Source organism: Numenius arquata, chromosome 21 (assembly GCF_964106895.1).
Source record: "Numenius arquata chromosome 21, bNumArq3.hap1.1, whole genome shotgun sequence".
Lineage (NCBI taxonomy): Eukaryota > Metazoa > Chordata > Aves > Charadriiformes > Scolopacidae > Numenius > Numenius arquata.
In genome coordinates, this window is record NC_133596.1 from 4,217,592 (window position 1) to 4,232,860 (window position 15,269).

The 15,269-nt window shown below is 48.0% G+C and overlaps 1 protein-coding gene across 2 annotated transcripts in view; it reads right to left on the bottom strand.

Annotated features, from left to right (window-relative positions):
* ARID1A (AT-rich interaction domain 1A) overlaps nucleotides 1–15,269 on the bottom strand; it is a 64,130-nt gene that overhangs the window by 8,747 nt on the left and 40,114 nt on the right. For both annotated transcript variants that reach the window (XM_074162145.1, XM_074162146.1), the window contains exons 5-12: nucleotides 11,544–11,784; nucleotides 11,077–11,166; nucleotides 10,188–10,355; nucleotides 9,270–9,585; nucleotides 7,461–7,606; nucleotides 7,264–7,373; nucleotides 4,491–4,700; nucleotides 3,737–3,944 (exon numbers count right to left, since the gene is read on the bottom strand). In XM_074162145.1, coding sequence (XP_074018246.1) covers nucleotides 3,737–3,944; nucleotides 4,491–4,700; nucleotides 7,264–7,373; nucleotides 7,461–7,606; nucleotides 9,270–9,585; nucleotides 10,188–10,355; nucleotides 11,077–11,166; nucleotides 11,544–11,784 — 1,489 coding nt within the window. The remainder of the gene's footprint in view (nucleotides 1–3,736; nucleotides 3,945–4,490; nucleotides 4,701–7,263; nucleotides 7,374–7,460; nucleotides 7,607–9,269; nucleotides 9,586–10,187; nucleotides 10,356–11,076; nucleotides 11,167–11,543; nucleotides 11,785–15,269) is intronic.

Consider the following 15,269-nt stretch of genomic DNA (forward strand, 5'->3'; position numbering starts at 1 on the left):
TACGCCTCCCCAGGGACAGGCTGGAGTTTGCCAGCAGGAACCCAAGGTGGTTTTGCAGGAAACCCACGGCAAGTGCCCAGGAGGCAGCACCCGCTCCACGCCACGAGGGCTTTCCGTGAACGCTTTTGGGTTCTGAGGGTTCCACTGCATGGAAAACAGCTCCAGCACCAAGAGCTCTGCCCTAGATGATTGTCCTGCAAGGCCTTTAGATGCTCTGCAGCCTCCAAAAGCGGTTAATGGAGAATCACAAAGTGCGATCCTCCTCATCCACAAAGCTAGGCAGAAGTTCATTTGACAGAACGGGCTGAAACGCAGCGTGAGCCAACGCCAACAGGTTAAAGTCTGCAAGGAGAGCAAAGCACGTGTGTGTGTGGCTTCACAGCCCTTTCATCCACATGACAGGACTTCAACATAGCCCCACTGTTGTCCGCTTGGCTTTCAAACAGGGAAGTTATTCTCCATGAGGGTGATTCATTGGAAGACAGGCAAATGTCTGGAGGACGTTGCTTCAGCGGGGCCTCAGCAACCCCCTGGAACAGGAGCGGTAACACCCACTGGGACTCAACGCTCCTCTAAGGCTCCCAAGTCTGGAGCTGAGGTTGAGGAAAGAGATTTGTGTTGTGTCCTACAACCTCAGGTCCTGCCGATCACGGAATCACGGAATTGTCAGAGTTGGAAGGGACCTCTAGAGATCATCTGGTCCAACTCCCCTGCCAAAGCAGGGTTGCCCAGAGCACATCACTCAGGACAGCATCCAGGCGGGGCTTGAAGATCTCCAGAGAAGGGGACTCCACACCCTCCCTGGGCAGCCTGTTCCAGGGCTCCGGCACCCTCACCTTAAAGAAGTTTCTCCTCATATTTGAATGGAACTTCCCATGTTCCAGCTTGTACCCGTTGCCCCTTGTCCTGTCACTGGGAACCACTGAAAAGAGTCTGGCTCCATCCTCCTTCAACCCAGCCTTCAGATACGTGGAAGCAATAATAAGGTCTCCCCTCAGCCTTCTCTTCTCCAGGCTGAAGAGCCCCAGCTCTCTCAGCCTTTCCTCATCAGGGAGATGCTCCAATCCCTCAATCATCTTAGTTGCCCTACACTGGACTCTCTCCAGTAGTTCCCCGTCTCTCTTGAACTGGGGAGCCCAGAACTGGACACAATATTCCACTTGTGGCCTCACCAGTGCAGAGCAGAGGGGGAGAATGACCTCCCTCAACCTACTGGCTACACTCTTCCCTACGCAGCCCAGGATCCCATTGGCCCTCTTGGCAACAAGGGCACATTGCTGGCTCATGGAAAGTTTGCTATCCACCAGGACCCCCAGATCCTTCTCCTCAGTAGTGCTTTCCAGAAGATCCACCCCTAACCTATATTGGTGCCTGGGGTTCTTCCTCCCCAGGTGCAGGACCCTACATTTACCGATCCAGGAGAACAAGAGAGAGGAAGAAAAGGAAAGTGAAAGGGGAGCACGAACACGCGGAACGACACAGCGCAAAGGATCTGAGCAACCAACCATGCCGCAGCGCTGCCTCTGCACAGTCTTACTTGCAGGAGTCTGGAGTGAGACAAGCAGAGAGAAGAGTTCAGATAGGAAACAGCACCTCGTAGCAGGAATCGAACCCGCCGAGTAAGTCAACAGAGCTGCACAAACGCGTGGAGTTTGGGAAAACCGCCCTGCAAACTCCTGCTTCTGGCGTGCTGAAGCGAGAGGTGGCCTGTACCACAGCCCGGAGGACAAACTCGTCACCTCCACGTACCGCCGTATTAGCTAAAATAAAATAGAAATTGATGCCCCGTCTAATCCATTCTGACAGGCACCTAGTGCTACAAGGAGTTTTAAGTGGCTTCCTAAAAGTCTCAGCCCTCTCCAAATAAACTCCGAACGTCTTTGTTCGGCTGCCCGGTATCTCGGGGGGGGCAAGAAAGAGGTTTCTGGAAAGAAAGCGGGGATGGATTTGTGGTCTAGTTTAAGCCGAACTCAGACACCACTTTAGACAGAAGTTTAGTCTAAAGACACAAAAGTGGCTTTATCTTGCAGAATGCACCAAGGTTGAAGCTACGCTGGGAGAGGTTTCCTGACCAGTGAAAAGACGTGATTTAGATCTTTAAAAAAACACCCCGCTGTAACTGAGAAGACAGATAAATGTAGTTGCCAACAGAATATTCGGACGAGCACGCTGTCGATCAAGGGCTTAGCAGGGCTGGGACACAACTACAGTACAATCAAAAAAGGGTTCATTATTCCATTCCTCAGGAGCTAGACAAAGATGATGCCAGGTTTCAGAACCAAAAAGGCATTTTTTTTTTGCAAACACTACAGGAACTTCAAAGCAGACCAAGTTTTTATTTCACCTACGTGAACAGGCTCCTGACCAGAAAAAGCATCTGAAGGTTTTACTTTATAAGACAAACTGGAAAACTGAAGCTTAGAGGGTTGGCAAGTTCAGCAGCAATTCAAGCAACGAACTCAATGTAAATGAGACAGAAACAATCAGACTTTCTGAAGACTAAAGAGTACAACATGCACCGCTTGCCTGGACGTTTTCCCCCTTTCCCCCCCCCCCCCGAATTGAACACTAGGCTTAAATATTCAGAAACTGGAGCACCCCATCAAATTTGAAACAACCGTAGAATTTCATTTTAAAGGGCTTGAATTCTAGAGCATCCAACTTGTACTAGGCTTATGAAGCTCTCTGGGCACAAAGGCTCAGAAAGTCCTTGCTGTCTTCTGCTGAAGACGGAAAGAAGCAACTCATGAGGAAGATGAGGGCACATCCACGTGAAGCATCTACTTCCAGAAGGCAGCACTTGCATAGTCAAAACAAGCACAACTTTTCTAGCAAGTTCCCAAAGCTCAGCAGTAACAAGAGGGGCTGCTGGTAGAACATGCAGAGATCACCTTGAAGGGGTAACTCCAGAATCACAGAATGCTATGGGGTTGGAAGGGACCTCTGGAGATCATCTAGTCCAACCCCCTGCCAAAGCAGGTCGCACAGGAATGTGTCCAGGCGGGGTTTGAACGTCTCCAGAGACGGAGACTCCACCACCTCTCTGGGCAGCCTGTTCAGGGCTCTGCCACCCCCAAAGTAAAGAAGTTCCTCTTCATGTTTAGATGGAACTTCTTATGTTCAAGTTTGTGCCCGTTCCCTCTTGTCCTGTCACTGGGCACCACTGAAAAAAGACTGGCCCCATCCTCCTGACACCCACCCTTTAAGTATTTATAGGCGTTGATCAGATCCCCCCTCAGTCTTCTCTTCTCCAGACTAAAAAGACCCAAGTCCCTCAGCCTTTCCTTGTAAGAGAGATGTTCTAGGTCCCTCATCATCTTTGTAGCCCTTTGCTGTACCCTCTCCACCAGTTCCCTGTCCTTGGACTTGGGAGCCCAGACCTCTCTCTCCACCAGAGCCTCATCAGGCAGGGATGCACTGGTAAGCACAGAGGTGCGGGTATATACTTATGTATATCTTTTTACATTTTCCTTTCTCTTAAACTTAGTACAGGGGTGGGACACACAAGAACTGAACTATCCCAAGAGGCTTGACTTATTCCCAGTATCATTCACTCCCATGTTACAAAAGTATTTAATCTACACAACCAGAGAACATCTAATTAGAAACAGACACGGGGGCTTTGTGGAAGTTTGGAGCCTGCCTGGCCCCACAGCACGTGGAGTGGGGCGTTCAGTGCCAGAGATCCTCTGGTTCAAACATTCATCGTGCACCTTAAACCGGTGTCTGAACTCACCTGGAGACGGAGGCTGTATCTTAGTCTGAGACTTCTTTGAATCGGCAGCTGCAAAGATATCGGGAGGGGGGTCTTCACCTCGCTCAATCTTGCACTCGAAGGCGTAGAGACACTGGATGTACTGCTTCTTCAAAGAACTAGCTGCGCTGCTGGACGTGCCCACGTTGAGATTTGTGGCCAACTCGCGCCATTTCTTGTTTTTGTTGACCTGCACAACCAAACAAGAGGCTCTACACTCAAAATCCCAGCGACTTCTCCTCCAAGGAATTTTCTGGGGAGAAATCAACACTTTCCAGCTAAAGGATGCACTAAGGGCTGAGCAGAGCAGATGCCGTTGGGTTCAAAACCCAAAACTAGTGCCCACTCTTCCTCACCTACAGAAAACTTTTCAAGCAGGGACAGACTGCAAATCAAATTAGCCATGAGGCCAGTTGACGGCCAGATGCAAAGACAAAGACAGCGTCACCAACCTTTGCACTGGGCAACACGGGGGAAAAAAAGAGCACTTTAATTGAATCTCACCACAGACTGTTCTCACCCAGACAAGGGGAGAGCAGACATTTGGCTCACTTAAAGGATGCTGGGGTTTATAAGCATTGTTTAAAACACTAAAAATAAAGGAATACAGCTAAACAAAGTCATGGCTTACACGTAGCTACAAAACTATCTTTGAATTGTGTTGCCCGTTGGCTTGTGACCGCCAGAGAGTGGGCAGCTCTGACCACCGCCACCATGCTGGCTGCTGGCCACTCACCTGAGTCAATCCTCCAATCTCCTTCACGGAGACGTAGAGCCGGTAAAGGTCCAAGGGTTTCCTGCCTACCGCTGGGAGATTTGTCATGCCCATGGCCTTCTCCTCGGTAAAGGCCAGGTAACGATCTACCCAGATCTTCCTCTCGGGCTCCCCACCCAGCTCATAGAGTTTGGTGATCTTCTCATTGGTTGTAGTAGAAGAACTGGACTTCTAGGAGAAGGAAAGAGGTACCAGGACTGAGCGACACAAAAGCAGCTCGTTCACATCCAACATGGTTTCAAAAAAGAGGTCAGATAAGAGTTCAGAGTTCTGCTATTATATCAAGAACGGCTTTATATTAGGCCTACACTTGTCTCAGATCAACATCAGGCAAGTATTACTCAACAAAGGTGTCACAAAACCAGCCACTACTCATGGAATTCACAGAACGTGTATTTTTAAACAGGGAAAGGTTTCAGGAGTGCTACAGGAATCAAACAAACTTCAAGGAGACTTTGCAGAGGCATCCTTTGTGGGCTCATTTGCTAAATATGTGAGAAAACATTAATTCAACTGCAACTGAGGTTAGAGGCAGCTGTTGGACCAATGTGCGCAAGGGGTTCCCCACAAAGACCATCACCCTTCCCTCGCAGTTCAGTGACAGAAGCGCAGAAATCTCCCATTACCCGGATAACCCAGAATCAAAGAATGATATGGGGTCAGAAGGGACCTCTGGAGATCATCCAGGTCCAAGCCCCCGGCCAAAGCGGGTCCTCCTAGACCAGGTTACACAGGAACTTGTCCAGGTGGGTTTTGAATGTCTTCAGAGACAGAGACTCCACCACCTCTCTGGGCAGCCTGTTCCAGGGCTCTGCCACTGTCAAAGTAAAGGAAGTTCCTCCTCATGTTTAGCTGGAACTTCTTATGTTCAAGTTTGTGCCCGTTTCCTCTTGTCCTGTCACTGGGCACCAAATTGGTTTGCTATTGCTGGTGCATCAACATCCAGTAAAACCGATACGGAGAGGCATCACAGGAATTTGGAATCCGAGTTTGCAGCTATGAAGTACGAGTATCACACGCTAGTTCCTACACAATCAATTCACCGAACTGTTCAAGTGTCTATTTAGAGGTAAAACCTGAGATCCTGCACTTTGCCTTCCTTTGCCCAAGACTTTTGATGTCGTGCATGAGCTTTTATTTTGTTTTTCTCCACCTGGATCACACACACTTGGAGTAAAGGCAGAAATGGTTTTGGCATTCGAAAACGAACTTCCAAAATGGAAGTGAACTTCAAATCTGATGATGTTCTATATGAAGCCCTACACCTCAGACTTGAGTGCTTCCATTATCACACAAGATAATCCTTGAGCAGCACAGACCAGGAGGAGAGAACAACCCTTATCTGTAGCTTCTGGCATCCAAGAGCGTTCAAGTCCTTGTTTGTCGTTAAGAAGAAAGGCAGATGCCGGAACACACGAGCAGAAATGAGGGATCTTCTGAATCTCCTGGGAGGCTGCTGGAGGTACAGGTTATCAAACTTGCAGAGCGTGTAATTTTCCTTCAGGTAGCAGAAGAGAAGACTTCAGGCTCAGAAACTGCTTTTTTTGGTGGTTCTTTTGAAACTGGTAGCAGTAATGCAAAGAAAAATACTCCCTGAAGAACTTGTTTGCCTCCCTCTTCTGGCTTTAATACAGGATTAGTAAGAGGTTTGTTTGTGAAACAACTGTAAGACTTTTTAGTGTACCACCTCCCAGCGGAGAGGCGGTAACTGAGGAGCTCCAGTCCAACACCAGAAACTAACTCAGCTTTATTTACACTTCTTTTGGCAATTTCACTGTGGCAGGTGATAACTCCTAATACTGAAGTGTTTTGCAAGTGAAATCGATGACTCCCAAAGGACTAGGGAATGCTCCCATTCATTTTTTGAAGAGTTTGTAATTCCCAGAAGTAAAACTCTCTATTGTTTGAATTTTCCTGATGAATCCTGAAGAACGCCTTGGAACCAGTGGCACAGTTCAAGAACAGCCAGGGCTGGACACATGGAGTTTTATTTCATGTTGAATCTCCTTACACCGAGCAATTCCACTACGTGGTCTTTATGCTTCTGATTCAAGCAACAGTCTAATCAGCTGTTCATGGGATGTGGGGAGTGGGACGAAGCTGACCCAAAGGTGCATCTGTTCAGGTACCTTCTCCCCAGTTAATTAAGGCAAGACTAGCCCACAAGTGAAATGAGACCATAGCAATAAGGTGTGCCAGGCATCTGTTAGAAATTCTAGATAGAGGCTTGAACTTGAGAGTCGTAAGTAGGGGAGGACGTGAATTCTGATAGAAAAGTCCCTTTCCTGGCCTTCCGGAGGACTAAAGGGTCTCTGTAGGGGATGGCAGAGTTCAGGCTCCTCAAGGGTACCGTTATTAACGTATGTGGGCATTCAGTTTATTGCAAACATAGCCAGAGCCTACTCCACAACACGTATATACGTTTCAAAACACTTATTTCTCTAATTACGGTCCAAAACATAACACATCCCACGAGAGGATATCCCACTCACTCACCACACGAGTTAGAACCATGGTCACAAGTAACAGCCAGATCACACGCTACCAGGACAACCGTGCTAACGAGAACTCTGTTCAGGGTGAGGAGGACGAACCTCATTAGGCCTCTCTCAGGAACCACACTCGCTACTAGATGGATGCAACTGTTCAATCCAAGCTAACATGCAACTGTTTTATTTCCCTGGATGCTGAAGAGGATGGGAGTTCATTAAAAACAAAAACCAAAACATTTTACCTTTGACTTGGATTCTGCTTTTGGCGTCCCATCTGCCTTATTGTTCATTTTAGTTGCAGGTGTTAATTTGACGTCCCCAAGACCCATCATCTCAGGGCTTGCTGCCATCCCTAGGAAGTTAAAAGAACCTTTAACACTGATTTTCAGTCCGGTACAATGAAATCAATGCCACGTCTCGCAGCCAGCACTGACTTTACCTGCAGAGTTGTTAGCCATGTTCCCCCCCATAGGGTAGGGGGGGCCCTGGGGGTTTATCATGCCAGCCATGCTGTTAATTCCCTGGCCATAAGGAGGTCCAGTGCCCATCATTCCCCCTTGGTTCATGTTGGGATAACCAGGAGGCCTAGAAAAGGAAAGAAAGAAATCCACGCTTACTCTAAATACTAAGCATTAAGATCTTATTTTCTAAGGAAGCGGGTTTGCCAAAAGAAACCTTCTACAAAGGAAGTGGAGAAGTGACTTTCTCCAGCTCACTTTTCCAGGAAAAGAGCAAAGATCGGGTGCTCTTTTAAAGCTTAGCTACCCTAGAGCTTAAGTCTGACTCTCAAAAGAAAAGGGGATGTAAACCATTCTAAAAGAGGGCGGTTCTGTACACTCTCACCCTTAATCTTGTTCTACTACATCCCCAAACTGAACTTCATTTCAGGGGTTAAGCCACCCTTACAGGGCAGAACAGATCTGCAAATATCACAGCCCTACGCATTTAAGTGAGAATATGTTATTTGTATAGACAGACACAGCACCCCAGCTACATGTAATGGCTTTCCTTTATTTCCTTCCTTCTTGTTACCCCTACAAGCTACGTTATTTTACATGAAAACCTCATACACAACTGTTGCTCAGACTCGTTCCTCAAAGGGACAGGGCTTTGACGCCTTCATTGGCGTTTGGGAACTTGACCTATTGGCATTTATAGGTAACATCAGAGAGCAGATCGCAGATTGCAGCCCTTAAATCAGGATAAAGAGCACAATGCCCGGCCAGAAAACAAATATATCTAACGGCTTGACCGGTGGAACCCCATTTATAAGCAAATCCATGGCTCGCAAGGCATTCTGGTGGGCCACATACACCTACTCTGAAACGTGCAGTGCAAAAAAAAAAAAAAAAACCCAGAAACAAAACCAAGAAAGACACATGCACAGAAAATAGCTGCAAAGTTCAGTGCTGAATTCCAGCTCCCTTTCCCACAGCTGCTCATCAAGGCCCTAAAAGGAAGAAGTTCATTACACTGGTCAAGTAATGCCTTGGTTCAGACAGATGCAGCTGGACGGCTGTTTGCTGGATTTATGGGCTCTACCACACACGGAGCGTCTCTAAGTCACTCGTGTGACAAAGACGACCAGAAAGTGAAAACAACTGAAGGGATCTCAGAGTTAAGCAGATTTCACCTATGAATATTAAAAATTCCCTCTGCACATCATTAATCATAGAACGGTTAGAGTTGGAAGGGACCTTAAAGATCATCGAGTTCCAACCCCACCTCCCACCACACCAGGTCACTCCAAGCCCCCTCCAACCTGGCCTTGAACCCTTCCAGGGATGGGGCAGCCACAGCTTCTCTGGGCAACCTGGGCCAGGCTCTCACCACCCTCACAGCAAAGAATTTCTTCCTGATATTTAATCTAAATCTCCCCTCTTTCAGTTTAAAACCATTACCCCTCGTCCTATGGCTCCCCTCCCTGATCAAGAGTCCCTCCCCATCTCTCCTGTAGCCCCTTCAGGTACTGGAAGGCCATTATAAGGTCTCTCTGGAGCCTTCTCTTCTCCAGGTTGAACAACCCCAATTCTCTCAGCCTGTATTCCAACACACTGCTTGTCCAAGCTTTATGCTCTTCCTTTTTTAACACTTAAGATTGATGAAAAAGTCTCCAAGAAGCACAAACTTTCAAGGAAGAGTACGTTCAGCGTCACCCCCAAATTGGGGTTATTCCATCCACAGCTCCAAAACCTAGATGTGACATAGGGAAGGGACTTCAGAGACCAGTGGGCGTCTCATTCCGTACCTGTTCTGGATGGAGTTGGCAGCAGCGTGCATGGCGGCGGCGGCGGCTTCTTGTGCTTTGCGATTCATGCCGCCTGGTGGGGGGCACATCCCTGTCCCCACCTGAGGTGGCATATTCGCCATGTTGGGTCCATAAGGTCTGTTCCCCATGGTGGCGTGGCTCATCCTCCCCGGAGGAAGGCCACTGTACGGTGGCACACCGGTCTGCCCATGCATCTGGCTCCCTGCTCCCATGGGATTCATGCTTCCTCCCATTCCCGGACTGGGGTAGTTGGCATTGGACATAGCGTTGTAGTTTGGCTGCCGGGGATAACCTCCTAAGGAGATATAAAAAGAGGGGAAGACAACATCATTCAACGAGTTAGTTTATGAATCACCATAAAAATCTTCTATCAGCAAATATTTAAAGATCACTAACAGAGATGAGGGGGAGTGTTAACACCTCAACAAAAAGTCAAAGTACTTGGATATAAGCCACAGAAAATGTGTTTTGACAAAGCCAAGTAACAACATCGAATCAAAAGCTGCCTGAAACTCTCCCAAACCTCAACCGAGCCGAGAGCACTTAAATGGTCCAGGGCAGGATGCAAAAAACTCATGTAACCCTTTCCAAAACATATAACACACAGTTTTCTTCCTCTCCAAAAAGAGCTGTCCCTTCTTCTCTATTACACTGGATGCACAACCTACGTCTTTCTAAACGAGGAGGAAGGATCCTACATTTAGAAGTACAACTACCCCAGAAAGCAACATATTTCATCAATCTCAACACGAACAAAGCACAGCTCCTTCCAGCTCATAAGGAGCACACTGTTTTGTATTGCTCATATATTAAGAGGAGACAAATAAAAACAGTTTAGAAAGGCCTTCTGTATTTGCTGAGCTCCGTTCCCACCTTGAGGAGCTGCCCGTGCCTCACCTTGAGGTCCGTACTGCCCACCCTGGGGTCCGTAGCTTCCCATGGAGTTCTGCTGGTACGGCCCCATCCCGGCGTGCATCTGTCCTCCAGAAGACTGCCGAGGAGATAAGGCTGAGCCGGGCTGGGGTGAGCTGTACTGGGGCATCTGAGGGTTCCTCTGCATGTAACCTGGTCACCCAGCAAGCAGAGCAGACAGTTAGTATGAAAAGGACCAAGATGGGCCACTGGACACACGTGTTCTACGGTAACAGCAACCCCCGGGGACCCACTAACAAAATCCTTTCAGCAACAGCCTGGACAGACTTTACAGGGGTTGCTATTAAGGAGCCAGTGTTATCTACTAAGATAACAGATCCAATTTCCTGTTTTAACCAGAAAAAAACCAACTAACTCAGTGTTGCAGGAGTAGACAGTGCCACTCTGCAAATCCTACAGGCTTCTCATTGGTGTTTTTTGCTTGCTTGTTTGTTTTCTCAGGGTGACAACTATACAGCTTTTGCCACAAGAGCTGAATTTTAAATGCATTTTCACCCACGTTGATTTTATTCTCTTAGGGGGAAAAGGCACACAATATTGTTGCGAGCACCCCCCTCATTTTGAAGCTTAAGGTCATGAACCTTGGACAAGAAACATTCACATGTCAAAAGCCGGAGAAAACACCTCACAAGCCAAACCCCTGGCTTGGATGGAACATTGACGGCCCAAACAACCAGCAACAGTTGAAGTTACTGCAAGATGCCTAAACACTTGCAGCTTATAAACCTGGGGCAGCTTTTAAATGCTGTCTCAACATAGAATCCACGTCGTCAGGCCAGGGAATTTTCAGCTACGCATCTTAAGAGTTACAAAAATATCCATACAATTAAATCTTTTAACTCATGTCACACACCTCGATCTTGCGCTATGCTGGACTGGTTCATGGAAGGATGCATGATACTGTCCGACTGGCCACTGGGCGGTCGGGGTGGCATCTGATTGCCTACGCCACAAAAAGGAAAGCGGTTTAATCACCAAAACTGCGCACACCACAAACCCCAGGATGCAAGAGTATTAAATACCAGAAGTACAAACAACTGCAGGAGAAGGGTACGTTTACCCACAGTGAAGAAAAACAAGAGGAAGGATCAGTGACATTAAGCCAGGGAAACGATGCTGCTGGTTTACCAGCCATCCCACCCGTCCTACTGCATCCTTTACGAGTTACAGACATTTTAAAGCAAACAAATGAGATCGCAAGACCTCAATAACCACATCGTACTGACACTGGCCAATTCCTCCCCACTAGCCTTTTTAATTTGCCCTCCAGCTGCACGAGGCAGCCCCACCGTAAGGTGAACGCGTTCCGAGTTGCGGTACCTGGTACTGCAGCAGGTGAAAGTGGACCAGAGCGGGACTGAGCAACACTAGCTGGAGATCCAACTGGGGATGGGGAGGGTCCTCTGATGCCTGGCAGGTGAGGAGAGGTATGTGGAGAGAAAGGAGACTGAGCTGGGTTACTCTGCTCTCCTTGACTGCTGGAAATCCCTGATGTGCTTACTCCAGGACTCAGGGCTCCTTCTGTACCCATGGGGAGATCATCTATGGAACCGGAAAGGTCCTGCAACACACAGAGAAAGACATCAGGCAACAGTAAAGAGACACGGGACTGTTCTCTCACATACCACTAAGAAAAGAGTGCATTTCTCCCTCAGGCACACTCCAAATAGAAATCAATGAACTCGGTTCACGTTATCGCCAGTAACGAAGGCTGCTGCAGACCAAGGTAACTGCCAAATGTGTCTTATCCTCCCCGTCTCTGAACCCAAAGGATCCCTAGCTGGTTTGCCAAGGGCTCACTGATGGTCCAAACAACCGGCTCATTCTCCTACTTGCTTCTTTTAATTCAGTTTAGAGGCAAGAAATTAAAGAACGCACCAACACCACACGTAAAACTGCGAATAGAGGAAACAGTCCATGCGATCACGGCTTGGAAGAGAAATGTGGCTCAGCTTCTGAAAGACAGAAAACTCCTGCCTCACCATAATTAATTCATAAACCTCATATGAGCTGGGAAACTACTCACTTGAGATGGATAAAAACAAACCAAACAGAGATTTAAAAGAAAACCATAAAATACTCTTCAGGGTTCCCACTTCCCTTTCTTCACAGATAGCAAAAATTATCAGTTACAATGTCACCCTGTGAAGTTCAGCTTTTCTTGAAGGCGAGGGGAGAAAATACCCTTCCTACTGTACGTATCCACCAGGAAGAAGAAAAGCACAAAAAGCCCAAGAAAGTTGAAACCTCCAGTTGCCACAGTGGCGACTGCAAAGGGACAGCACTGAAAATCAGCTGGGAAGCCTGAAAAAACGGGGATGCTTCCAAGAAGCTGATGATGTGCAGATCCACCACGGACAATTGTAGTGTCTGTTTGATGTAAGATGCATCAGGAGTAAATGAGTAACGGTCCACAATGGAGTAAGTGGTGGCACATTTGAACCGGGAAGTTAGAGCTGGGAAGTTATTCCAGCGATTAGATAAAAACTCTGCCAGGGATTCGAAGGATCACAGCAGGTGAAGAAGTGGCAGATCAAAGCTTACCGGGACTTCACCCCATCCTCTGTAAGTCACGGAATCACAGAATTTTCAGAGTTGGAAGGGACCTTTAGAGATCATCCAGTCCAACTCCCCTGCCAAAGCAGGGTTGCCCAGAGCACATCACTCAGGACGGCATCCAGGCGGGGCTTGAAGATCTCCAGAGTAAGGGGCTCCACGACCTCCCTGGGCAGCCTGTTCCAGGGCTCTCTCACCCTCAGCCTAAAGAAGTTTCTCCTCATATTTAAATGGAACTTCCCATGTTCCAGCTTGTGCCCGTTGCCCCTCATCCCATCACTGGGAACCACTGAAAAGAGTCCGGCTCCATCCTCCTTCAACCCACCCTTTAGGTACTTGTAAACATAGATGAGGTCTCCCCTCAGCCTTCCCTTCTCCAGGCTGAAGAGCCCCAGCTCTCTCAGCCTTTCCTCATCAGGGAGATGCTCCAATCCCTTAATCATCTTAGCTGCCCTACGCTGGACTCTCTCCAGTAGGCCCCCGTCTCTCTTGAGCTGGGGAGCCCAGAACTGGACACAATATTCCACTTGTGGCCTCACCAGTGCAGAGCAGAGGGGGAGAATGACCTCCCTCCACCTACTGGCTACACTCTTCCCTACGCAGCCCAGGATCCCATGGGCCTCTTGGCAACAAGGGCACATTGCTGGCTCATGGATAGCTTGCTATCCACCAGGACCCCCAGATCCTTCTCCTCAGTAGTGCTTTCCAGAAGACCCATTCCTAACCTCTATTGGTGCCTGGGGTTCTTCCTCCCCAGGTGCAGGACCCTACACTTGCCCTTGGTGAACCTCACGAGGTTCTTCTCTGCCCAGCTCTCCAGCCTGTCCAGGTCACACTGGATGGCGGCACAGCCCTCTGGAGTGTCGGCCAGCCCTCCCAGTTTGGTATCATCAGCGAACTTGCTGAGGGTACACTCTGTCCCCTCGTCCAGGTCATTGACGAATATGTTGAACAGGACTGGGCCAAAGTCTTTCAAAGGAATCAGCCCCACATCAGAAGTGTTCTGGACTGAGATTTGGCATTTCAGACCAACTCCCGCTGCACAGAACTCAGCTGACCAGCACGAACGGAGCCAGCCTCGTATAAGACACCACGCAGAAAGGCCGAGCCAACTGATAACTAACTTGGACACCCTGGTCTCATTTACACTGCCTGAGTTATGCCTCGTTTAGCAGCAGTCCTTCCCAGCTCTGCACAGAGCAGAAGGACCTCGGACACAAGATACTGCAAACTTATCAGGAGTGAGCAAGAGCCCCATCGCTCTTGTTTGCCAGGTGATGTGTGAAAAGGCTCCGACAGCATCTCCCCGTCATCTAAACTGGGGAACGGAAAAAGGGCACCGCATCCTAAGAAGTGGAAAATGGGAGGTAGGGAAGAATAAAAAACGACTCGGGAGACATCCAACCACCTCATCACGCTTGTGGGACAGACAGGGACATCCAGGAGGCCGAAGGGGAGAGCTGGGCATCAGCTGCGTTGCGCTCAGTTGTCTGCTGCAGCAGGGCAATCTCGTCTAGTTTAAACAGCAGAATTTGATCAAAAGGCTTCTAACAAATGCTGGCAAATGAAAACACCAGTCATTCGGTGGGATGACTTAGCGCAGAGAATGTCCTTCCTCCCCTTCCATTACTGCCTCTGTTTGAGGGACCATTTCCTGCACAACAGTCTCAGAGGTATATTTGCTTACTGCTGAAGTATTATCTTCCTCAGAAAAAAAAAAAGAAAAAAAAAAAGAGAGAGCTTTGTTTTATTTCAATGAAAGCTAAAAAACTGCAGGAAAAGCCTAAAAATAGTGTCTAAGAGCTCTTGCAATTTTCACTACCTTCCTATTGTAACATCAAAAGCATTGCTCCTTTATGCAGCTACTTGGACAACTTTTGACAAACCCCACATTCCTACTGCGGAAACCAACTGAAGTGGGAGTAAAAGAGACAGTATTTCCAACGTTTTGCATTAAAAAGCATCAACCAACACAAACAATCATGAGCAAAACGCTCCTCTCCCTGAGACTCGCTGCATCTAACTTCAGGCACCAGCATAAGATACACAACCAGACTCCCCTCCCAGTCAACGAAGGGATCAGAACGGTCCAGAAACCAATTCAGTACAACCTAAAACTGGATGGAAATAGTGGTATTTCCATTAAATGGATTAAGATACTTCTAGTCTGAATCACCAAACCCTGTTTTCATTGTCATTGAGGTGAAGTTGGAGGCCAAAACCCTTTGCAGCTTTCAAATCCCCACCACCACAAGCTCATGAGGATTTGGCATTTCCGAGCAGTTAAACCTTCAGACCAGAGGGGCAGAACCTACAGCTAACTTCAAGGAGAGATTTTTTTTTTTTTAGGCTCAAAGGGAAAAAAGACATTCTAAATGTACATCTGAGACAGAAATACCGGCATGAAAGGACAGACACAGAGCAAGGGTGCAAGGTGAAATGCAAAAGTTTCCCTCTTGTTATCAGGGGTGTATGTGACACGTCTCTCCG